The 24,737-nt window shown below is 30.0% G+C and overlaps 2 protein-coding genes across 2 annotated transcripts; both read left to right on the plus strand.

Moving 5' to 3' along the window:
* Positions 1-1,495: 1,495 nt before the first annotated feature.
* On the plus strand, positions 1,496-3,723 carry LOC105634771 (RNI-like superfamily protein). Its single transcript, XM_089716472.1, has one exon. The coding sequence runs from the start codon at positions 1,729-1,731 to the stop codon at positions 3,460-3,462; it is 1,734 nt and encodes a 577-aa protein (XP_089572598.1). The 5' UTR covers positions 1,496-1,728; the 3' UTR covers positions 3,463-3,723.
* Positions 3,724-10,408: 6,685 nt separating this feature from the next.
* LOC105634772 (pleiotropic drug resistance protein 1) lies at positions 10,409-17,888 on the plus strand. The gene is made up of 24 exons (XM_012217678.4): positions 10,409-11,033; positions 11,251-11,374; positions 11,467-11,555; positions 11,669-11,753; positions 11,837-11,996; positions 12,086-12,162; positions 12,463-12,516; positions 12,626-12,716; positions 12,802-13,103; positions 13,197-13,478; positions 13,576-13,892; positions 13,983-14,143; positions 14,237-14,340; positions 14,430-14,592; positions 14,669-14,770; positions 14,864-14,979; positions 15,067-15,399; positions 15,604-15,894; positions 15,985-16,068; positions 16,166-16,299; positions 16,437-16,664; positions 16,770-16,941; positions 17,046-17,300; positions 17,387-17,888. Exons 1-24 carry the CDS (start codon positions 10,705-10,707, stop codon positions 17,648-17,650), a joined length of 4,317 nt encoding a protein of 1,438 aa, XP_012073068.1. The 5' UTR covers positions 10,409-10,704; the 3' UTR covers positions 17,651-17,888.
* Positions 17,889-24,737: the final 6,849 nt, after the last annotated feature.

A 24,737-nucleotide genomic window follows, 5' to 3' on the forward strand; every position in this document is an offset into this window, starting at 1 on the left:
TTTTTTTTTATGTCTGTTAAAGATTATGCAGTAAGTGAGTATCAATTCCATCATTTAAAATTAATTTTACCAATATAAAATTGGTGTTAAGTTTAGAATTTGGAAGTAAAACCATGATAGAACTGAGTCTTTGAGTCATTTTGTGAAGAAACAGTTTAAATTCAGAATTATCACATGTCATTTTTTTTTTTTAAACGATCAAAGTTCAAACCTTTGACTTAAATTTGCTAAAAACAAATGGGGTAAACAGCTAATCTCGAGTGCCTCCGCGTGATTCAAGAAAAGGTGGACCTGGTGACGATCCGGGAGAGTCGTCGGTGATTTAATCTCCTAATTATGTTTTATAATTAAGCTCTTTCTTTGGTGTATTGTAAAACTGTTTGTTACAAAGTGACTTTTTTTTCTGTCTGTTATTTTCACCCTAAAATAAGCTTTTCTCTATTTTATTTTGAGATTTACTTTCTTTTTTTTCTCCTTTAATTACTACGTAGCAAAGTATAACTAAACATCCCACAGTCATTGAATGACAGCTAAAGCAAAGTATAAGTTGGAAAAATATATATTTCTCTCAAGTTTTGACAATTTCCATATTAACCATTTACACACTACTTTTAAAATTGGAAAACCAATTAATTGACAATGGCTATTTCCTATAATTTATTAATCTAAACATGCAATTTCCCTTCGACAACATAAACTAATATATATTTTTTTTTTTGTTGATAGGAATAGAATGATGACTAAATTTTGTTTAGAGATATTAAAAAAAAAATCATATTTGACATTTTCAGCTAATTTGATTCCTGAACCTGCATATTTGTTGATAGGATTAAAAAAAGTCATATTTGACATTTTCAACAAATTTAACCTCTGAACTAGTTTATAATGATTAAATTTAAATCATAATTCTTCACTTGCAATGTGCAAATTGTTATAGCGATATTTATTAAAACTATAATTTGAATCAGTTAAAACTATATATATATAATGAGCCCTGAAACTGAATTGAACTTATTATTACTTGCTGCAAATAAATAATTTAAAGGGAAAAAGAAAAAAGAAAAAACAATTGTTGATCTGGATTTTGTAAAGTGTATTGACTTTAAATTTGTATTAAATTTTGCAAGTATCGTAATCATTTAAATTACATGGATTTGAAAATTTATAAATACAGAATTTCACTGTCATCCCTATATATAAATATATACTTATGATGGAAATACAAGTTTTTATATTTGAATCTCGCTAATTATAATTCATTTATTTGGTGAAAATTATTGAAATTGAAGGATTATTCTTGTTATATACTTCTTAATATTATTTAAGACTTATTTAACTTTTAATAAAATAAAAAAATATTGTTAAAATATTAAAATATTATTACGATGCATTTACCAAACAATTAATTGAAAAAAAAAAGGTCATAAAGCCTAGTAAAACATTAATCTGCAAATGAAACACTAATTGAAAAAAAAAAAAAAAAAAAAAAAGATTCCTTGATGATTCCTTTTCTTCATCTGATTTGAATTTTTGAATCCAGAAATAGTCAGATTAACGAATCTAGATCAAATTGAGATCAAAGCCGTTACCCGTTAGGATGTAGAGCCCACGCACGCACAAACATCCACTACTCTCCACTTGCTCTCCCTCTCCGCCAGTGCGCCTCCCAATTTTCTGTTTTTTCTCTTTCTCTCTTCTAAATTCTCAATTTCAATTTCAAACGAGTACATGGCAGAGAAATCCGTGGATTTGCCCCAAGAATGCTGGGAATTGATTTTTAATTCGCTCGATCATCATCGTTATTTCGAATCCCTTTCTTTAGTCTCCACCCGATTCCTCTCAATCACCGATCAGCTCCGCCGTACCTTAACAATCTCTTCTCAGGTAATTCGTTTCCTTCCCTGTCTTCTCAGTAGATTCCGGAATCTGAAGGAAATTGAAATTCGTGAATTCGAGGGCGACCTCAATTCCCTTCTTTATCAAATCTCTAAATCTGGGTTAGACCTCGAAACCCTAAGTTTCTCAAAACAGAACCTGTTTCCTTTAATGGGTGTGAGAGAATTAGGATTGAGGATGAGGAATTTGAGAAAGTTGAATTGCTCAAAGGTTGGATCTTTACAAGATAGTGATTTATTTGTAATCGGGAATTCTTTTCCATTGCTTGAAGACCTTGATATCAGTTTTCCTCAGTATTATTCTCGTTTCAATCCAAATGGGTCTTTGGCTTTGGCATCTTTTTCTGGGGTTGTAACAGATGAAGGGATTTTTGATTTGGCGATGAAGCTGAATAGGCTGTGTAAGATTAACCTTTCTGGTAATCATTTCATTACTGATAAATCTCTTCAGTCTTTATCATCGAATTGCGCTTTATTAAGAGAGGTTGTGATTCTTGATTGTGATTTCTTAACCCAGAATGGTATTAGTGTCATTATGCGCAATTGTGGTAATTTGTGTTCTATTTCTTTGGATAGTCTTGGAATCCCTTATATAGATTCGTTTTTTCAAGAATCATTTAGTTATGCTAAGACTTTATGTGAGCTTCATGTCTCTAATTCATTTATCTCCAATGAATTCCTATGTTTGATTGGAGAAGCTTGTCTTCCATTGAAGAAGCTGACTATCTCTCAATGCTATAATTTTACAGCTGTTGGAATTTCTTGTTTATTATATAGGTGTCAGTTTCTTGTGTACTTAGATCTTGAAGGGGCAAATTTTCTCACCGATGAATCCATTATTGAGTTGTCGAAGTTACTTGGTAACTTGTCCATTATAAACCTTAGTTTATGTTCTAAGCTCACTAGTCTGTCCTTGTTTGCGCTTATAAAGAACTGCCCCTTGTTGGAAGATGTCAAAATGGAGAGAACAAACTTGGGGGTGGAAGAATTTTCGACAGATTTGGTGATCAATCCCCGAATTAGATCTCTAAAATTGACTGGAAATAACAGTTTAAGTGATGAATGTCTAAAAAATATTGCGTTATGCTGTCCTCATCTACAACTACTTGAAATTAGCTACTGCCCTACTATTACTGAAGAAGGGGTCAAAGAAGTTTTGAAAAATTGCAGTGAGATTAGGAATTTGGAGATGAACAGATGCACGGGGATAAAGAATCTCGATATAAACTTTAAAGTTCCTAAGTTGGAGGTTTTGCAAGTGCAAGGACCGGCAATCGACGATGAAGCTTTGGCCATTATTGCAAAGAGATGCCAGAGGTTGTCGCATTTGAACTTGGAGGGTTGCTTGAATGTGACAGCAAAAGGAGTGAAAGAAGTAGTACAAAACTGTACGCGATTGAGGGAGATAAATTTGAAGTGGTGTGATAATGTAAAGGCTAATATTGTATCATATATGGTGTGCTCAAGACCATCGTTGAGGAAGATCATCCCGCCATGTGAATTTTTTCCAACTGATGAGCATACAAGGTTTTTCTTGCGTCATGGATGTTTAGTCTGTAAAGTATAGCTTTCTGGAGAACTCTGTTGTTTTTCCCCCTTAATTAGGTTGAAGTTTGTTACTTTTATATGAAATTGTTTGAAAGAGTGAAGGCAGGTTTTCACACTTAAGTTAATAAATTAAAGATGTGTAAATAACAAGTGTCATTTGTTTCTATATGCTTGGAAATTAGGTTCTAAGCTTGAGCAGCTTGTTTGATATATGTGCAGTGTTACTGTGCCCATATTCTTTTTTTAAAGTACATAAATTGTGCTATACATATTGGTTTTATTTGTCTATTGTCTTGATAATGCATATACTAATCTAAAATACCAAACCCTAGTGATAAGTGCATATACTGCAACCTCCATGTTTGAATCCTCCCCCTCTTAAGAGGTAATATGTAACTGTATTTGAAGGTTTTAGTTGATTGAACTAAAACTATCATCTCAGAGGAAAGGAAAGCAGCAAAACGACAAGGTTTTAGTTTAAGAACCATTTTGCTAGAAGTAGAGACCCATTGCTATAATATTATTTCTCTGTATACTAGTGTATCATCAAATTGACACACAAAGTCTTTCTTGATCTTATGGCCCACACGTGTGACATTTAATGTAGAATTCATATTTTTATAATATTTTTAAATACATAATTGAGCGTGATGCGTGCCATGAATGCCGTTGGATTGGTCTTTCTAAATTATATTATCTTAATATTAATCTAAAAATATTTAATTGGATATCAAAACAAAAAAAAAAAAAAAAAGAAGTGATAGAGAGATACAATTAACTATATTTGAAGGCTTTGTTTGGTTGAGCCAAAACTATAATCTGACAGGAAAAGAAAAGGACCGAAAGTATAGGGATGAATCTTTGGAAAAACCATTCTGCTAGAGCTCGAGGAGATGATTCTCTATTTTTTATATGTATCGGCCAAAAATGCTTCCATCAACATTGTCACATCCATGATCCATCACGATCAATCATTCCGCCGGCGGCAGACAATAAACCATGGGCATGCATGCAGGCCAATTTTCCCTACAACAGTAATTGCATTGACAATTACTCTACTTGTTATCTACCTATTTATTTTTATTAGTATTAAAATAAATATGATTGGACTACCCGAATCCATTCATAATGAGAATATCTAGATTCAAATAATCTAATATAAATATAATAATCAAGATATGTTTTCATGAGTTTTGATTATGCCTTTTTTCTCTTTGTCCTCTTTCTCATCTTTTCAAGGCCTCTACCAATAAAACTCCATCCTCACCAACGGTTAATGTTCTTTAACCTATTAGGAATTGAATGGGACATGATTTACAATTTCTCAACCTTTTTGCTAATATCAATTTTCTGAACAGTGTATCATCAAATTCACATCTCTAAACACGTGTCTGGTTCACTTATTCAAAGAATGAAAAATTTCGAGTTTAAATCATTTTAATTATAAAATTTTTCACTAATTTAATAAGGTAAGAGTTAAATTATCTGGCTTATATAATTAACAGTATTATTTAAGTTCATTAGAACTCTCGACAAATATTTTTTTTGTTTTTGACACTTCTTACCCTTATGGCCCCACGCGTGAGATATTTTTATGACAAGACTTGATATAAATAATTGAAACCGTTACTGTCATTTTGGATTATAATATAGGCACCACAGGATAATTTGTCTATTAATAATTCTTTTTCCCAATTGATATAAATAAATATGAAATATAAAAATTATTTTAACAAATAGTAAAACTTGATTTAGTAATAATTTAAAAATTAGATCAATACGAATTAAATATATATTTTTTCATACTAAATTGAAAAGAAGTAAAAAAATTTTATAAAATTTAGTAAAATTTATTGGCTGAAACATAAATTCACCTTTAAATTTTATTATTTTATCTACTGATTGTGGTTCCGTTAGCAACGCAGGCTGGCATGTGAAAATAACTCTTGATTTTGATCTCCATTAAATGCACTCATAGGGAGGGACGAAGAGCATTACTTGTGACTAAGTCCTGAGTCAGAAAACTAACAATATAACAGAAATAAATGATTTTCCATACAAAATGAATAGAAAAGAAGAAATAAAAAGTGGAAATGAAAAAATGGTTTACTGTCAAACGGAAATGAAATGACTTATTATTTGTTGAAGTTGAAAAATTGTGTCTTCTAGAAAGGGATTTTCATATTATTTGCTACTTTTGAAGTTTGAATTCTCCAATGGTATGTATTTTTCCGGTACCTCAAATTTGACCAAGTCCATCTTTTTATCAGTCCCTACCAATCATACATCAATACCATTTAATGTAAGTCACGGATAAGGCAATCTTGACGTTCATTTTAATAACAAAACCAAATCATTCAATTTTCATTTTCTGAGTTTTTTTTATTAAGGCTTAAGTTTAATCTTCAAAAATTAGAGTTTAGAAAAAAAAAAAACCATATCTAATATAAAAAAAATAAAATTTTACTATATGTATATACATATACATCTTTTCTGAATAGTATAGCATAGCAACTCTACTTGTAACTTGTTTAACATGTAATTTTCTAATATTTTCCTCAGAATTCTTATGAACAAAAACACAATAAAAAGAAAGAAAAACATATATAATTACTGAAGAAGAAGAAGAAGAAGAAGAAGAAGAAGAAGAAGCAATGTATGGCCTGACCTGATCATGGTAATTAAGAAGTTATTGGTTTGCACTTGAAAGAAAAGGAAAGAGCCCATATAAATGGAACGCCAGTCAAGTAGTTATCCCTATATAGCCCCACATTTTGAACATATGCATGTATATATATTTCTTTAATCAACCAAAATTTTAGCATCTTTTTATTTTATTTTATATTTATATTTATGACGTCATATTATGATCCTATCCTTAATAACATTTAGAGTTCACATGTAAGTAACATGTTGGTTCCTCCCCCTTGTCTAAGACTTTACGCTCTTGTTCTTCTAGAAGCACAGTAAAAGGAAAATTCGTACATACATGTAGAGTTTTGGACTGCTAAAATTGGCATATGACATGGATTTTTTTTTTATTATTTTTTTTTTTGAGTCAAAGAAGGAACAAAGACCCATTCATCTCATCATGGTCAACTAATTCAAAATAAATTACTTAATTTTCCAATCAGATATTTATATACAGTCCAAAATTCATTAATTCTTCACTTTAATTTAAGTTTTAACCTCTTTATTCCTAAATATTAATAGAATTATTTAGAGAGAAGGAAATAGAAAGTCATCTAATTAATTTTTAAAAGAGGTAATTTTAAATTTATTTTTTGAGTTATTTTTATTATAAAAATTTTATAATGATTAGATAATATATTTGAATTACTTTTTTAATGCTATTTTATATTGTATGTGTATACTAAAAGATGAGCTTCTATAATGAGTTTAATAGAGCGGAAAAAACTCAAATTTTTCAAATAAAAAATCGAATATTTTATCTTTGTGGATATAGAAAAGCTCTATCGAGAATAATTTTTTTAATGAATTTGACACGGTGAAAGCAGAATTATATAAAGTCCATTAAGTTAAAAGATAGTGCTGTATAAACTGTACAAAAAGAAAAAAAAAAAAAGAAAGAGGAAGCTTCCTGTGATAGCTCACAAGATAAGGAAAAAGACAGTTTGTTAGAATTTCTTATAATATAAAGTAATATAATTTCAAATTTCCACACCCCACCTTTAAGCAACTTGTCCAAAAGTGATCTATATAGATAACTATATTGCATAATACTAACAGCTAATTGGGTCACGTGGCTGATCGTTTCATATTTTATATTTATTCCATATTTTATGAATTTAGGTGTAATAATGCAATTGCTAGTGGTTTTACTTTTTTTTTTTTTTTTAATTTCTTGCTTTTGTTTTAACTTTTGTCTTGTCCATATCTAGAAGGAGTAATTATTATATACTGATATAATAATATTTCATCTAGAAGGGGATCTTTTTTTTTTTTGTCCGAAGAATCCCCAATCAAATGTACCTCATGTCTGTCTATTTTATTCCTATTCCATATTTCTATATCCCTATAATTAACTTACAACTACTTTCCTGTAATAATTTAACATTCACAATTTAATAATTACTAAATTATCACAAAAGAAATGTTTAATCTAAAAATATTTTTAATAACAATTCTAATCCCTAAAATGACACATTTTCAATTCTTTTTAAAATATCGATTAATGAATTTTTTTTACAAAATTTTACTTATATGTCAAAAAAATTTTCAAGGGGGGAAGTTGCTAATTTTTGAATGCCTGACCTCTATGTACATTCAACTGCTGGAGTAATCAATAATATATTATTTTAAGTAGATTAAAAATGGCCACATGTATAAATTTTTCTTCTTGTACATTTAGTTAATATTTTTTTGCGGCGTACTCAATTTTTATTTTCACTCATTAAACGTTTTAAAATTATTAAATTATATTTATTAAATACTTCAAATTCATTCTATTAAAACCATTCCAACTTACAGAATTAAATCAATTAAACAATTATAGATAGTTGAAAAATATAAAAGTTATTATTGAAAAATTATATTAACTATGTATTAAATTAATATTTTATCTAGAAATTAAAAATTCTAAAAATTATTATTGCTAACGTTGAGCAGATGTGAAATGAATAAATCCTCCTAAAATTTAGAATATTTTACAAAAAAAAAAATTCATAAAATGTATAATGGTGAATTTACATGTTTCGCTCAATGGAAACTGAGAAGAGAAAATAATAATCATGTGGGAATATATATATAAATAAAAATTAATTAAAGCAATATTTTATTAACCGAGTTACGTATTCACATGTAGCGAATCTAGAAGGCATAGAAAAGGTAGCTAGTAGAAAATGTAGTTGGAGAAAATTCCGAGTCAATTATAATAATATTAATATATATTAATTAATTAATATTAAGTATTTGAAGGAAACGTAAATCTTGGAGATTGAATGAAATGAAACATTGATTCTCTATTTCCCGGCAACATCATTTCTTCTTTCTTTGCTTGCATTTTCATTTTCATTTCTTCTACGCATGCGTTGACCTTTTTCCTTTTGTTTTGAGATTTAGAAAATTAAATTAATGGTTTTACCTCTCTATGTCGCTTTTAGCCTTTGCATGGTAATTAAATAGGTAATTTTATCACTTAAATTATGATAAAATATTTTTTTAATTGTTTGAATTACCCTTAATTTCATTTAATTGTTCTAATATCAATAATTTTCTCTTAGTTAACCTGCCACCAAAATTAAGAAAAAAAAAAAAAATAGGTGATCAAATAGGTTTTAGAAAATTATAAATAATAGTTATTGTATTTCGTAAAGAAAAGAACGAAGTTGGAAAAATTAATTAATACTATTTAATTTTTTCAAAGTGAAATAATTTCCAAAAAGCATAGATAAAAATAGAACGGAGGTAATAATTATAAACCCTTCATTTGATTTAGTCCTTAGGTTGTAATTAAGTTAATTTGAAGTCCCTCATTCAAGCATTTCTAGATAGTTCCACTCAAATAATAAAAATTGCACTTCTAGATGGTTGATTTAATCAATGATTTGGTTAATTAGGCACATCCAACAGAAAGTTCCACTATTTATTAATTATGTAATTACATAGTTTTTGCAATTCAAAGAAACTTAAAACAAGCTATTTATTTAATTATATAATGGAAAGCAAGAATTAATTTTTAATACATTTATCCCCTAAACTTCCATATGGTCAATATAGTTTCCTAAATCTTTGGATAAAAATGACAGCAGACTAAAAATTATTTAAACTTATTTATTGCAGGTTAGAAGTTTAAACCCCTCTTCAGTTACTATCAACTAATTAACTGTCTGGTAGAAGATAAAAAAAAAAATTGCTCAATAATTCACTCTAATAAATTTTTTAAGGCTTATTTAATATTTATGCAATACTATTTGATTAAATGATAATAATATTTAAAAAAAAATTTTGGAATTTAAAAATGATTTACTTTTTTTTTTCAATAATACTATGCTTAATTACAAAAAAATTGGTTTTCTATTTCACAAAATATCATACTCTATTTGTCAATATAAAAATAGGCTCATTTGCCATTTATAATAAATTATAGTTTTATTTTCTCTTTTAAAAGATAGTAATATATATAGAGTTTTCTATTCTACCCTATGTAAAGTCCAAATTTACTACTATTACCATTAATTAAATATTGAATAAATAAAGCAATTCATAATTTTAAATATATACACCATTAATATTTTTTTTATTCATTGAGTGCGCAAAGGGCCAAAATATCACATTAAATTAATTATCTTATTATCTTTCGTTCCTCACATTAATGAAAAGACTAACGAAAATATATTAAAGGAAATATTATTTTTATAAGGATACATTTTGACACATTTAACTCATTTTTCCAACATCTAAATAAAAATTTGTTACATGTACACACAGGTTTATTCTGCATTATTACACTTCAAATCATGTGCAATTTAAAAAATTAATAAAACATTCAATCACTACATATATTATAATCATAGTGTGTTATTCTAATTATGCTTTCATGTGCTATCAATATACTAAAAATCTATCTTTTTATTTATTTAGTTATATTTTATAATATTAAAAAGAAAAGGAATCAATAATTGCGAAAATAATATTTTTTTATTATAATGTTTTTGTTTTATATAAAAATATCTGAAATATTAAAAAAAAATCCTAATGCCAGGCAGCCTCCTGGACCCTGGTTTCAAACCTGACGTATAGAACGAATATAATAATAATATTATCCATTTAATTTCCACATCCACCGTGCTGTTAGAACGGCTAACTGTCAAAGATAAGACAATGCAAGGCGGCCTTAACAAGCAGGACAGCTTTCTCATATTCCAGATAGCGTGGAGACCGGAAAATGAAAATTTTGTTAGACTTTTCCTTTTCTTTTTTTTTTTTTTTTCTTTTCAATAATTTGGTCAAAATATTTTAAAGAACAACATAATCTACCAAGTTTGAATGTTAATAATAAAGCCGCCAGTCAATACTCTGCTTCTCCTATTACCTTATAAAAGCCATCCCTCCATTCTAACTTTCTTCAACTCAGTTTTACTAAGAAACCCATTTCCACAGTTTTGCCTGTTCAAGCTCAAGAACTTGAAATTTTGGTGTTTCTTTGATTCATATTTTTAAATCAAGACAGAATTGAGAAACAAGATTTGGGTTTTGGTGGGTTTTTAAAATTTTGTTGTAGTTATTGAAGTTCTTCTTAATGGAGGGGACGGACCATTACAGAGCAAGTGCTAGTTTACGAAGAGGAAGCTCTTCGGGTTGGAGGAATAATGGGCTGGAGGTTTTTTCAAGATCTTCAAGAGAAGAAGACGATGAGGAGGCTCTTAAATGGGCTGCTCTTGAAAAGTTACCTACCTATGATCGTCTTAGGAAAGGTATACTGGTTAGTGCTTCTAAAGGTGGAGCTAATGAGATTGATGTAGATAATCTTGGATTACAAGAAAGGAAAACTTTGATTGAGAGATTGATCAGAGTTGCTGAAGAAGATAATGAGAAGTTCTTGTTAAAGCTCAAGAATCGAATTGATAGGTAAATATTATTTTCTTCATGTTACGAGTTTTATGTTTGATAAAACGTAAGAAAGAACAAAAGATTTATTATAGAAAGTGGTTTTCGACATACAAGAACTGCCATATGGATATTTCATCGTTAGCTGCTGCGCAGAGGAGCTCTGTTTTATTTGTTGAGGTTTCTTATTTTCTTGTATATTTGGCCTCAATTTTCTTTTGGTCTCTTTGTATGTTAGGGTTGGAATTGAAGTTCCAACAATCGAAGTTAGATATGAGCATCTAAATATTGAAGCAGAAGCCTTCGTAGGAAGTAGTCGTGCTTTGCCGACGTTCATTAACGCCACTGTTGGTGCGATAGAGGTAAGCGGTTGAAAATATATAGAGTCAGTAACTGTTCTTATTCAGTTTTTGTATGATGTTCTCATAAGCTAACTTTCCCTTTGATTTTGAAGGGCCTTCTGCGTTTTATTCCTATCTTTCCAAGTAGAAAGAGACCATTGACCATCCTTAAAGATGTTAGTGGAGTTATCAAGCCATCAAGGTGAGATGGGCATAAGATCTGAACATCTGATTTCTTGCACTTTCCAGTTTTCTAAATTGAAGGAAAAATATTCGGTATCTGTTTTTAATCTTTTTGATATGTATGTTTTGCAGACTGACTTTGCTTTTGGGTCCTCCGAGTTCTGGAAAGACCACACTCTTGTTGGCACTAGCTGGAAAGCTTGATCCTTCTTTAAAGGTAGAGATAAAAACTCTTTCAGCTTTATATTTTACTTGATAATTTTGCTTTTATTGTTTCCTTATGTTGAATTTTTCTTGCAGGTTTCTGGTTCTGTGACTTATAATGGTCATACACTGAATGAATTTGTTCCTCAAAGAACAGCTGCCTATATCAGTCAACAGGATCTCCATATTGGAGAAATGACTGTAAGAGAAACTTTGGCATTTTCTGCCAGATGCCAAGGAGTTGGAACCCAACATGGTTAGATCACATTGCAGAACTAGTTTCATGAGGTATTCAGGTGACTTGTACAAAATATAAGCATGACAATTTGTTTTTGTGATTTGCAGAAATGTTAGCAGAGTTGTCAAGAAGAGAAAAGGCAGCAAATATTAAGCCTGATCCTGACATTGATGTCTTCATGAAGGTGAGGGAAGTTACTAATAATGGAAAAGAATTGTTAGGAGAAGCATAAAACATAATTTTCCTCACACCCTAGACAGACACTGGCCTAACAAATAGATCAATGTCTTCAAACCATATTCCCTGTTTTTTATATTGGCACCTGCCATGTCAATGTAGATTTTTATCTATTCTTAGTGATCACTTGGTTGAAGTGGTGTTTCTGTTTTATGATGGTTATAATTACAGTAGAAGAGTTTCTGTAACAGAATAAATTTGATTGATAGCAATTAATTTCTATTTACTGTCATCTTTGGCATCACAGGCAGCAGCAACAGAAGGTCAGGAGACTAGTGTGGTCACAGATTATGTTTTGAAGGTTATTATCACCTTGAATTATTTTTAATCATCATAGATCTTTTAAAAATAATTGTTTAGATACAATATCTGATAAATTTCTCAATTCATTTATCTCTTAAAATTTTCAGATATTAGGATTGGAGGTCTGCGCAGATACTCTTGTAGGGAATGAAATGATAAGGGGTATCTCAGGAGGGCAAAGGAAACGTGTTACAACAGGTAAATGAGACAACCTCCATTAGTCTATTTCTATTATTTGCCCTTTCAACCACGTGTATGAAATTCTTCAACAATCCAATTGCAGGTGAAATGCTTGTTGGACCAGCAAAGGCATTGTTTATGGATGAGATTTCCACTGGCTTGGACAGCTCAACAACTTACCAGATTGTGAACTCACTGAGGCAATCAATTCACATTCTTAATGGAACTGCTGTCATCTCCCTCCTTCAGCCAGCACCGGAGACCTATAACCTCTTTGATGATATTATTCTAATATCAGATGGCCAGATTGTGTACCATGGACCTAGAGAGCGTGTCCTTGAGTTTTTTGAACATATGGGGTTCAAATGTCCTGACAGAAAAGGCGTTGCTGACTTCTTGCAAGAAGTAATTCTTTCTTTGGTTTTGTAATAATGTCTTCTTTAAGGGGATTATTAAATGTGCAGTCCCATAACCTGTTAAATGATGAATTCTTTGCAGGTTACATCTAAAAAAGATCAGCAACAGTATTGGGCACGCAAAAATCAGCCTTACAGATATGTCGAAGTGAACGAATTTGCTGAGGCATTTCAATCATTTGAAGTGGGTCGAAAAATCGCAGAAGATCTTTCAACTCCATATGATAGGACCAAGAGCCACCCAGCTGCTTTGTCAACCAGACCCTATGGTGTTGGAAAGATGGAGCTGCTTAAAGCAAATTTTTCAAGAGAATACTTACTCATGAAAAGGAACTCATTCGTCTACTACTTCAAGTTATTCCAAGTAATTATCAATTGGATTTTCATTATACTTGCAATATTTTCAGTTCTCAAATTTTACATGTGAATTAATGTGTTTTCACTATACTTTCTGCAACCAGCTTGTGATGATGGCAATCGTTAGCATGACACTCTTCTTTAGGACTGAGATGAAACACAATGATGTCACTGATGGAGGGATTTACACGGGTGCATTGTTCTTCGCCGCGACCCTAATCATGTTTAATGGCATGTCAGAACTGTCTATGACCATTGCAAAGCTTCCTGTATTCTACAAGCAAAGGGACTTCCGATTCTTTCCTGCATGGGCATATGCTCTACCTTCATGGGTTCTTAAAATTCCTATCTCATTTGTGGAAGTTGCCGTTTGGGTTGCCCTCACATATTATGTTATTGGATTTGATCCCAATGTTGGAAGGTAAGAGACGAGACGAATAACTTTGTAGCTTATATTATTTGATATCTGCTCATTTCCAGTTGATTCAAAAATATGTTGCATCTCCTGCAGGCTATTTAAGCAATACTTACTTCTGTTGCTAGTCAATCAAATGGCCTCTGGTCTATTTCGGTTAATCGCTTCAATTGGAAGGAATATGATTGTTGCTAACACCTTTGGTTCATTTGCACTGCTTACTCTTTTTGCTTTGGGTGGTTTTGTCCTGTCAAGAGGTATAATTTGTTCACAAAGAGTGCTTTATAGATTAAAACTTTCTAACATCAAACCTGAAATACATCTTTTTTTTTTCTTGTTTTTTGGAACAGAGGACATTAAGAAATGGTGGATATGGGGTTACTGGATATCACCACTGATGTATGGGCAGAATGCAATAGTTGTTAATGAGTTCCTTGGGCACAGTTGGAGTCATGTAATTTCCTTCAGCTAGCCTTTGTCTATATTTATGCTTTTTACCTCTCCATAATCAACTGATAACTGAACTTATTTTACAAATTACAGATTCCTGAAGGCTCAAGCACTAACGAAACACTAGGAGTTCAAGTTCTGAAAAGCCGTGGGTTCTTTACAGATGCACATTGGTATTGGATTGGAGTAGGGGCACAAGTTGGGTTTATGTTCGTCTTCAACATCCTTTATGCAATCGCTCTTGCTGTCTTTGACGGTGAGTATCACAACCGTCTCAATCTCATGATTTCTGATAATGGTAGCTTTTGATATTTTCCATTACTGTCTGGCAGAATTTGACAAGCCTCAGGCAGTTATATCTGATGAGCCTGAATCAAGTGTCAGACCTGGAGGAGCCATTCAGTTATCGCAAATTGAAGGCAGTCACAGAACAGGTAACAGAGTCATTGATAATATGTTCGTATCAAGTCATCTCTTATGTTCCTAACTTCCTATTAGGTACTAATCAATATTCAATTTAAATGCAGATACTGGAACAAGTGGAATTGATGAGCCAAACAACAAGAAGAGGGGAATGGTTCTTCCATTTGAACCACATTCCCTCACCTTTGATAACGTTGTCTACTCAGTTGACATGCCACAGGTATTGTGGGTGTCGATCTGTTAAATGTGATGTGGTTACAAGAATGATAGTGGATGAACTCTCATCTTGTTTGATTGAATTTTACAGGAAATGAAAAGTCAGGGTGTCCTTGAAGATAAATTGGTGCTCTTGAAGGGTGTCAGTGGTGCTTTTAGGCCAGGTGTTCTCACAGCTTTAATGGGTGTTAGTGGAGCTGGTAAAACCACTCTTATGGATGTGTTGGCTGGTAGGAAAACTGGTGGATATATCGAGGGGGATATCACAATCTCTGGATACCCAAAAAAGCAAGAAACCTTTGCTAGAATTTCAGGATACTGTGAGCAAAATGACATCCACTCTCCAAATGTTACTGTTTATGAATCGTTAGTCTTCTCAGCTTGGCTTCGTCTACCCCCTGATGTTGATGCTGACACCAGAAAGGTAAGAATTGAAAGTTTGTTATCATACGACTGTGCTTGTTTAGTAGCTTATGTATATGTCAACCTCAATCAAATTATTTATCCTCACCTAGTTCAAAAGGCACTTTTACCTTATACGAACCCTTCTTGTCAAGTTCAAAACTCCTTGTAAAAGAGTTCTAGTACAACCACATCCTTAACTTCATATTACACTACTTTGTTGCAGATGTTTGTTGAGGAAGTCATGGAGCTTGTGGAGTTGAATCCATTGAGGAACTCACTAGTTGGGTTACCTGGTTTGACTGGTCTAACCACAGAGCAGCGGAAACGTCTAACCATAGCAGTAGAGTTGGTGGCAAACCCCTCAATTATATTCATGGATGAACCAACTTCAGGGCTAGATGCAAGAGCTGCTGCCATTGTCATGAGAACGGTTAGAAACACTGTGGATACAGGAAGAACAGTGGTCTGCACCATTCATCAGCCAAGCATTGACATATTTGAAGCCTTTGATGAGGTAGGAAATGTTAAAAATATTATATAATACATAAATTACTTTGTTATTTTACAAGATATAAGTTTGATGTATTCAATTGTGGCATTGCAGTTATTCCTGATGAAGAGAGGAGGTGAAGAGATATATGTTGGGCCATTGGGTCGCCATTCTACCCATTTGGTTAATTATTTTGAGGTATTTTTAACGCAGTGATCAAATTGATACATAGCTTAGGAACCTTGTTCTTATAACATTCATGATACATAATTCAATTGTCGTTTCTTTTATCCAGGGAATTGAAGGAGTTAGCAAAATTACAGATGGCTACAACCCAGCAACTTGGATGTTGGAAGTTACCACTCCAGCACAAGAGTTAGCTTTGGGGGTTGATTTTACTGATCTTTACAAGAAGTCTGATCTTTACAGGTGTTTATTTTCTCCTTATAAACTAGATCATTCATTGTGCCAATATGTTCTAACAAGGGTTATATAAAGCAGTTACTTTAAGAATCTAAAAGATTATTTGTTCTTAAATTTGTTGCTAATCCGTGGCACGAATTCAGGAGAAACAAGGCAATGATTCAGGAACTAAGCAAGCCTGCTCCTGGTACAAAGGACCTCTATTTCCCCACACAATACGCAACATCCTTTTTCACTCAAACTCTTGCTTGCTTATGGAAGCAACAATGGTCATACTGGCGAAATCCACCATACACAGCTGTAAGATTTTGGTTCACAACCTTTGTCGCCTTGATGTTCGGGACAATTTTCTGGGACATTGGCTCCACAGTGTAAGTCCTATATGGCAGAAATGAAACAATCTAATAAACTTTGATTTCCAATAAAGTTTCCCTCTATTTCTTGCTACTTATCTATTCTCATTTCTTCAACTCCAGGACTAGGCAACAAGATCTTGCGAATGCAATGGGTGCATTATATGCAGCTACTTTCTTCCTCGGTGTGCAAAATGCAAGTAGTGTGCAGCCTGTAGTTGCAATTGAAAGAACTGTCTTTTATAGAGAGAGAGCTGCTGGACTGTATTCTGCCATGCCCTATGCATATGCACAGGTAAAAACTTTTTATGAATTTACATTTATTATATACAATTAGTTCATATAAATATTGTTTGTGTATATTTCCATTACTCTGAATGCAATTTTTGTTTCTTGCAGGCCTTGATTGAGCTTCCATACGTTTTCGCTCAATCTGTAGCATACAGTCTTATTACATATTCAATGATTGCATTTGAATGGACCGCTGCCAAGTTCTTCTGGTATCTATTCTTGCTGTACTTCACATTGCTGTACTTCACCTTCTACGGAATGATGACTGTCGCTGTCACGCCAAACCACCACATTGCAGCCATAGTCTCCTCAGCATTCTATTCAATATGGAATATATTTGCAGGATTCATTGTTCCCCGACCTGTAAGTCTTCTGCAACTTATGATTTTGGTTTCTTTAATCCATAATCATCCGGCTCTTTAACTTTTATTCTTCTTGCTCTTTAACAGCGTATGCCCGTGTGGTGGAGATGGTACTACTGGGCATGTCCGATAGCCTGGACCTTGTATGGACTAATCGCATCACAGTTTGGTGATGTACATACTATACTTGAAGACGGCAATGGTCAAACTGTGGCTGAGTTTCTAAAGTCATCCTATGGTATGAAACATGATTTTCTTGGAGCAGTTGCAGGTGTAATTGTTGGAATCACTGTGCTCTTCGCATTTATTTTCGCAATTTCGATCAAGGCATTCAATTTCCAAAGGAGGTAGAGATTTGCCAAGCATATAGAGATTTGCTAAGCATAATTGTCAACAAAATGACAAAGTAGAGAAGAAGAGACTTGTTAAGTTCTTGTATATTTGATTTATTGTATTTGATTTTTGAATATCTTGTATTAGTAGTAACTGTGCAAGCTTTTATTTAGTTACTTGTATACAAGTAGAAGCTGCAAAGCTACTGTAAGTTTGTAATTGCTATATTTCCTGAAATTACATTTTCTTTACTTCACTTCAGAATTCCATTCTATTTCCTTTGCTTACTGCTCCAATACTTCCTGACCAAAATCAATCAAACGACACAAGATAGGGTAACGTTCTGTTGGAATGACGACCAGATTGGTCGTTACTACTCAATTTTGTATTAGTGGTATTATGAATTGACAATTGAAAAACATATAAGGAATCCAAGGATAATGAATTATTGTCCTCTGATCTAACAACTCGTGAATGAATCAACGATTGCTGATGATGAGAAATAAAGACTAACTGTTCTAAACGTTATGTTATCTAACACTATAAATAATAAAAATAACATTAGATCAAATCAAAAGATTATATAAAAGGTCACCGAACATGGTCTAATTCCAGGGGATTGCTTTCAAGCATGTGGATTGTTGGAGGCGTGGATACGTTTACTGTTGTAAAATGTAAATCCCATATCATGTGTATCAGTTTTTATGTTAGCATCTTTTGGTTGTGAGAAAAACTTCTTCAAGAGATAAAAGATGGATGGAGACTTATCATCCAAGTTTTGGCATTTAGCATTTAATTTTATGACTACTCATTGGCTACTAACATGTACAAATTTGTATTAACAATTAATGCAATCCCACTTCATTTACCTTGAATTATTGATACGATTACTCTATTATTCTAACTATTAAAAATATATCATTAAATTACTAATAGATGCTAAGATTATTGTATGTAATTATATATATATATATATTTGACAAAGATGCAGGAGAGATACAAGATAATATTATCAATACAGATAGAAGTTCCAAACGTGGTAGTACAGAAGACAGGGGCTTGCGGGATATAGTTTATGCACTCCAAATTGCTTGGTTGGGATAGAGGTTGGCGCGGCTCATGGTGCAGGTGGATTCTCAACTTGCTTATGGTTTAATTTTAGGAGATGCTCCAGCAGCATTACGAGTCAGGAATCTGGTTGAGAAGTGAAAAGAATTACTCATTGTTCACCTTAATAGCAACATTTGGCTTTTTCACAAGGATTAAGAAAATAATTAGAATATATTAATTTTCTAAATATATATTAAGAGCTCCCCAATTAAATTTGCTACAAACCACCTAATAAATATAGATAAACTTAAAAAAAAAATTAATATACTCTCAAAATTATAAATGAGCACTTAAAGTGGAAAAATAAAAAATGCACATTTATAGCTATTAAAATGGAACGGAATGAGTACTTAAAAAAAAGAGCGGAAGATTTTTGGGATCGAAATTAATTGTAAGGTGAATACAGTTGCGGATTATTTAGCTACTCACGCGGATTGTCAGTTGTTTGGAGTTCAGATGTTTTATGATTAGCATCCTGGTGTGTTGCTCAGCTTTTAGATGCAGATTTATTTGAGGCTAAAAAAAATTTCAGATTTTTTGATTTTTTTAAATATAATTAATGCCAACATGGTTTTTTGGCCTATTAGAACATGTTCAGTAACTTGAAATTAATTATTTTGGTAAAAGTCATATTAGTAGTACACTTTTATAAATTTAGATATTTTTAAGTCACAAATTAAAATTCAGAAATGATTTGCTGGCTCATTTTGTCATCTCTCTTTCTTTTGGTTCTCATTCTGCTAAGAGTTATTCCATTTCAAGACATTGTGGAGTTACTTTCTTTATAAATGTATTGTTTCAGTCTTTTTTTGTGTGCTGAGTCTTTAGCTCTCCTTATTTACATAAAAAAAAGTGATTGTGACTGAGCACTTACTTATGAAATGGTCCATTTATACAATAATCAAGCACTAATTATAATTATAATGCACATCATGGCCTAATAGTAAATATATAGATAACCTGACAATATATTTAGTTAGAATTTTCCATCACTCAATACTATAAAATTTTAAATATACAAATTAAATAAAAAAAATTTAGATGATTTAAAATAAATTAATTAAATATATTTGATTAGATGAACTAAGGGATATTAATATATATATATCAAAAATTTAAAAGTTATAATTATGCATTTATATATTAGTTATTAATTAATTATAAATAAAATTTTGAAAACAAACAAAAAAATTCTATAAAATTTCAAATTTTAAAATTCATAATTATCCATTATATATTAATTATTCAAGTATTATATATTTGTGTTAAGCTATAATTTTTTATTAGTCATAATTAAAGATATTTTGAATATCTTAAATTTCTTTAATGATATTTAAAAAATTTTATTATTCTCCTTATTTCCTCTTTTATAGTATAAACATAGATAATGGTTATTTTTTTTTAAAAAAAAATAGATAATGGTTGAGATAGTCGTTTAGGACTTTGTTCAATTAGTAAAAAATAGGTTTGTTGACTATTTGTTTTTTCAAAATATTTCACTTTTCTTTTCCATAAAAATATTCACTTTTCTTATCTGACTTTTTTAAAAAATTAAATTGAATTAATTTTTCTACCAAACAACTTAAAATATAACCGTAAATATATGAAAAATAATATATGTCATGATCTTAATATACTTTTTGGTCTAAATCACTAAATATAATATTGCTGAATTTTATTTCTCCTTTGATTTTAGAATATTGATATTTTAAAAGCAAGGTGACGTTATTGCGAGAGTAACGATACGGACTGAACAAAATATTTTAATTTAACGGTCAATCTAATAGTTTCTATTCTTTTTTTTTTTTTTTTTGTCATAGAAATTGTTATTTCAATAGTTGAATGCTTCAAAGTTCAAAAAAAAAAAGTTGAATGCTTCAAATTAATTAGTTAATATATTGAAGGATAAAACCAAACTGAATGAAACGGTACGGACTGAACAAAACGGTAGCCCTTCAACTGTCGATGTAATTAAGTGAAACGGAGAGTTTTGGTGAGCTGATATTTATTCGAGAAAGAACCCATCGGTTTGGCATTTGTACAGGTGTCAGTTCGTTAGATATTTTGTTAGCTCAGTTCCTTTGCTTCAGTATATAAACCAAAACGACTTTCACCAATTAATGAAGATACGGCTAAATTTGAATGATATTGCATATAAAAATAAAAAATAAAAAATTAATGTGATTTTATAGAGATATACATATATTTACTGTATAAATAAATAATATATATAATTTTTCAAATTTAAATATTTCTAGAATCAAATTTATGTATATCGAGATTAAAATTTTAAAAATAATAGATAATATTAAGTCGAGTTGTTGTTTTATCATGCATTAGGATTAAATTGATAAAAAAAATAATTTAAAGATAAACACAATATTGTTTTCCTATAAAAGAAATGACTGATTGTGGCATTATTTGTAACATTGGTAGATGAAATTCTTGGAAAGGATGTATATATCATAATTAAGTCATGGCATACAATTAATATTCTCGTATTTATATATTACACCACGTCACCACTTCACAAAAATAAATAAATAAATAAAACGTGACAAATGACAACTTGATCCAGCTCCATTCTTCATTTATAATTGCTCGCGGCCTTTAATATCGCTTCTAGAAGATCTCCACCGCCCTTGCATGCTTCCTCCGCCCAGCCCGCCACGGTGCTTCTCGAGCAGCCCTTCCTCTCCTATCTCCGCACCTTTTTTTTTTTCTTTTTCAGATGTTTAATGTTTTTAATACGAGTGTCATTTCGTACTCTTTTCACGGGACATTATTTAATCAAATGTGAATCAAAATAATTTAGTCTGATGATTTTATAATTGAATTTTAGAGTTGATATTTTAAAAACCGTTTTTAATATAATTATTCAGCTTTGAAAGGAATTGATTTTTTATCTAATTGTTAAACAGAGATACTTTATTATGTTTGTATTTCAATTGCTAATCCAAATATTAAATTCGTTTGATTAACGTTAAAAATGTAGCAACAAAACATAATAAGTTAAGGAAAATGCCGGATTTCCACCAACAATTCTTAATTCAGATTTCAGATGATAAAACCATAAGTCATGACATCTCATGTGGAAGTAAAAAAAAAAAGTGCATATGTAAATTTATTAGTTCTTCATTTTTATTAACAATAAAGTCTTATATTAATATTTTTCCTTAAATGATCTTAAAATATAAATTTGACCTTTAATACATATGTAAATTTTATTTCTCTTGCAACTAACATCATTAGCTGGAGCTAGAAATAATTTTAATTTTTTTATTATTTTTTCTTTCTTGGTTTTTTCAGACATATGTGTTCTTTCCTGTCTACATCTTATTGTTCATATCCCTTTTGGTCAAATTCTTAAAATCACCCTTTTTTTTAATAAAAAATCCTTAAAAATCCAATCAATTTTCAGAAGGATAGCACGACATGAAGAATATGATTTTATTCATATAAATTAATTATTAATCTATCATTTTAGGTGCGCTACCATGACCCATTAACGTTTCCTTTTAGACACCTTTTTTTTTAATGACTAATATTTAAAAAAAAAAAATCTTGTGTAAGATGTAATAGAATTTAATTAATAATCTAATGAACACATATCGGAATTAGGTAGAGGATAACATCATTAGTGATGCTGTTAAGTAGCCAGGTATTATATCCTTTAATTTAATTTATTTATCCCACATTAGGTTTGCTTATTAATTAATTAGGATTATTTGTAGATTAGTTCTAAGTCATTGTATTATTTATTATTATTGAATTTCACTCAAGTTATTAAATATTAATTATCACAAAAACTTATTTTAGGGGAGAAGGGTTAAATTGGTTAATCTTTTATTTATCGTATAAAATATATTTAATGCTAGAATGATTAATCAATTTACAATCTTTTTATAATACTATAATGAAATTAGTAAAGAAGTAAGTTCAAAACATTGATACTTTCATGTATTAATTTATTACAAAATTAAGGAATAATAAAAAATAATCGAAATATGGTTCACATATATATGGACTAAATCAATTATGAACTAAAAAATAATTATTGTGTCATATAATAAGAGATTTAAAAAATTATAAATTAATTAACTATTTAATTTTAGAATATTAAAAATACCGTCATATTTGCATGGTGTTGCAATTACGGGCAGCCAAACATACAATGCAGAATATATCTAAAAAATATATTAAAAATGAAATTATCGTTTTGTTTATTTTTATTACAAACAAGACAAACCTCAAAGAAAACAATTACAGAACGTAACGTTGGGAGTAAGAGACTATATTCCAATCATACAACAAAAAATACTTAAAAATGTATCCCATGTTGGATGCATAAATTGACAGAATACCTTAAATGCAGGAAAATAGATTATTTATTTCAACTTCTAGATTAATACTTAACACAACGCGTTATTTATTAATACAATATAATCAAACATGTCTAAAACCATTCATTTTAATCTCTATTAATTGTTAATATATTAATTTAAATTAGATTTATTCAGTAATTCATTTAATCTAGTAGGTGATGGTTGCTATTTAAATGTAAAATTACTGTTAATAGTATAATTATTTTCATATATTATTATGTATTATAAAAAATTTTGAATAATAAAATTAAGTATTTAGCTGATACTTATTATAATAATAGTAATATTTATTAATTATAATTTGAAATTGACGAAAAATTCAAATAGTCTGATTAATCTTTTCATATATTTTTCACATATGGAGTATAATTTAAAATTTTGATTAATTAATAGATAAATATTAGCTTATATATTGTTTGAATTTATCTGACATCACATGAACTAAAAAATAAAAAATAAAAGTGAAAAAAGGGTTTTGAATTTCATACCTTAGAAGAAAGAGCCCCTAAATATATTTTACTTTAAGGTCTCTTTTAGCGGCTTCTTTTAATTTGTTGTTAATTGTTAATTATGAATTATTAACGGATTAAAAGTTATTTCTATTTTATAATACTTGTCACATTTAACATTTTACGTCTCTTAATAAAATTATTAAATTGATCTAAATTACAATAAATTATTGAGTAAATTGACTATATCTCACTTAATTTAATACTAATTTTCTAAAAAAATATTAAAAATTAAAACAATAATTATTGATCATGATAAATATGGGAAAAAAGAGATTTATTACTTTTTATAATCACAAATATGATAAATATTTTTTGAATAAACTATTTTTTCAAATGTGATAAGTACTGTGTAATATAATTAGTATTTTATTAGAGAATGATGGTATATATATATATATATATATATATATATATATATATATATATAAATAAAGGTGTGCACATGATGATTCCAAATTCCAGATCATATGGAGATTACATGCTTAAATGAAATATTTAAAAATTAACGGAATAAAGGAAGCACATGCTTAAGCAGATTACATGGAGATTTGAACTTTTGAACACACTCATCGATATTTTGGTCAAACAAAAGGGCCTGTGAACCTTACCTATATAAAAATTAATTTGTTAATAAATGAACACCAAATTTCAATTTATTTCATAAATTACATGGTCCTTCCCCTAATCATTATAAATAAAATTGGCAAATACTTATATTCTTTTTTTTTTCAAGGTTTATAAACTAAAATCAGTACTCATAATATGATAAATTAAATTTTAGATTTTTTTTTTAAAAAAAATTTTAATGTTTCAATCTCAAATCCTCTATATTATGAGATAAATACTACACCACAATATTAATCGATGACAATTTTATTTTAAAATGCTTTTAAATATTTTTTCACTAAACAAATTATATTAAAGTAATGATAAAATATTTATTTGAGCATATTAGTATATGAGTGATGCACATGGTTTGTAATAAAATTTGAGAGTTACATGGACTTTATACTGGCATTATTAATACCAGTATATAAAAATTTCTGTAAGCGCTTGTTGACATATACTTCTTGTCATTATGCTCCCTGTCGTAGACAG

The sequence above is a fragment of the Jatropha curcas genome, chromosome 1 (assembly GCF_041381405.1).
Source record: "Jatropha curcas cultivar XTBG-Jc1 chromosome 1, XTBG_Jcur_1.0, whole genome shotgun sequence".
NCBI classification, from domain to species: Eukaryota; Viridiplantae; Streptophyta; class Magnoliopsida; order Malpighiales; family Euphorbiaceae; genus Jatropha; species Jatropha curcas.

Coding starts and splice junctions, on each gene's coding strand:
- LOC105634771 (XM_089716472.1), top strand. CDS start 1,729: ATGGCAGAGAAATCCGTGGATTTGCCCCAAGAATGCTGGGAATTGATT.
- LOC105634772 (XM_012217678.4), top strand. CDS start 10,705: ATGGAGGGGACGGACCATTACAGAGCAAGTGCTAGTTTACGAAGAGGA. Junction 12,517..12,625: donor TCACAGATTATGTTTTGAAG/GTTATTATCACC, acceptor TAAAATTTTCAG/ATATTAGGATTGGAGGTCTG. Junction 15,895..15,984: donor TATTTGAAGCCTTTGATGAG/GTAGGAAATGTT, acceptor GTGGCATTGCAG/TTATTCCTGATGAAGAGAGG.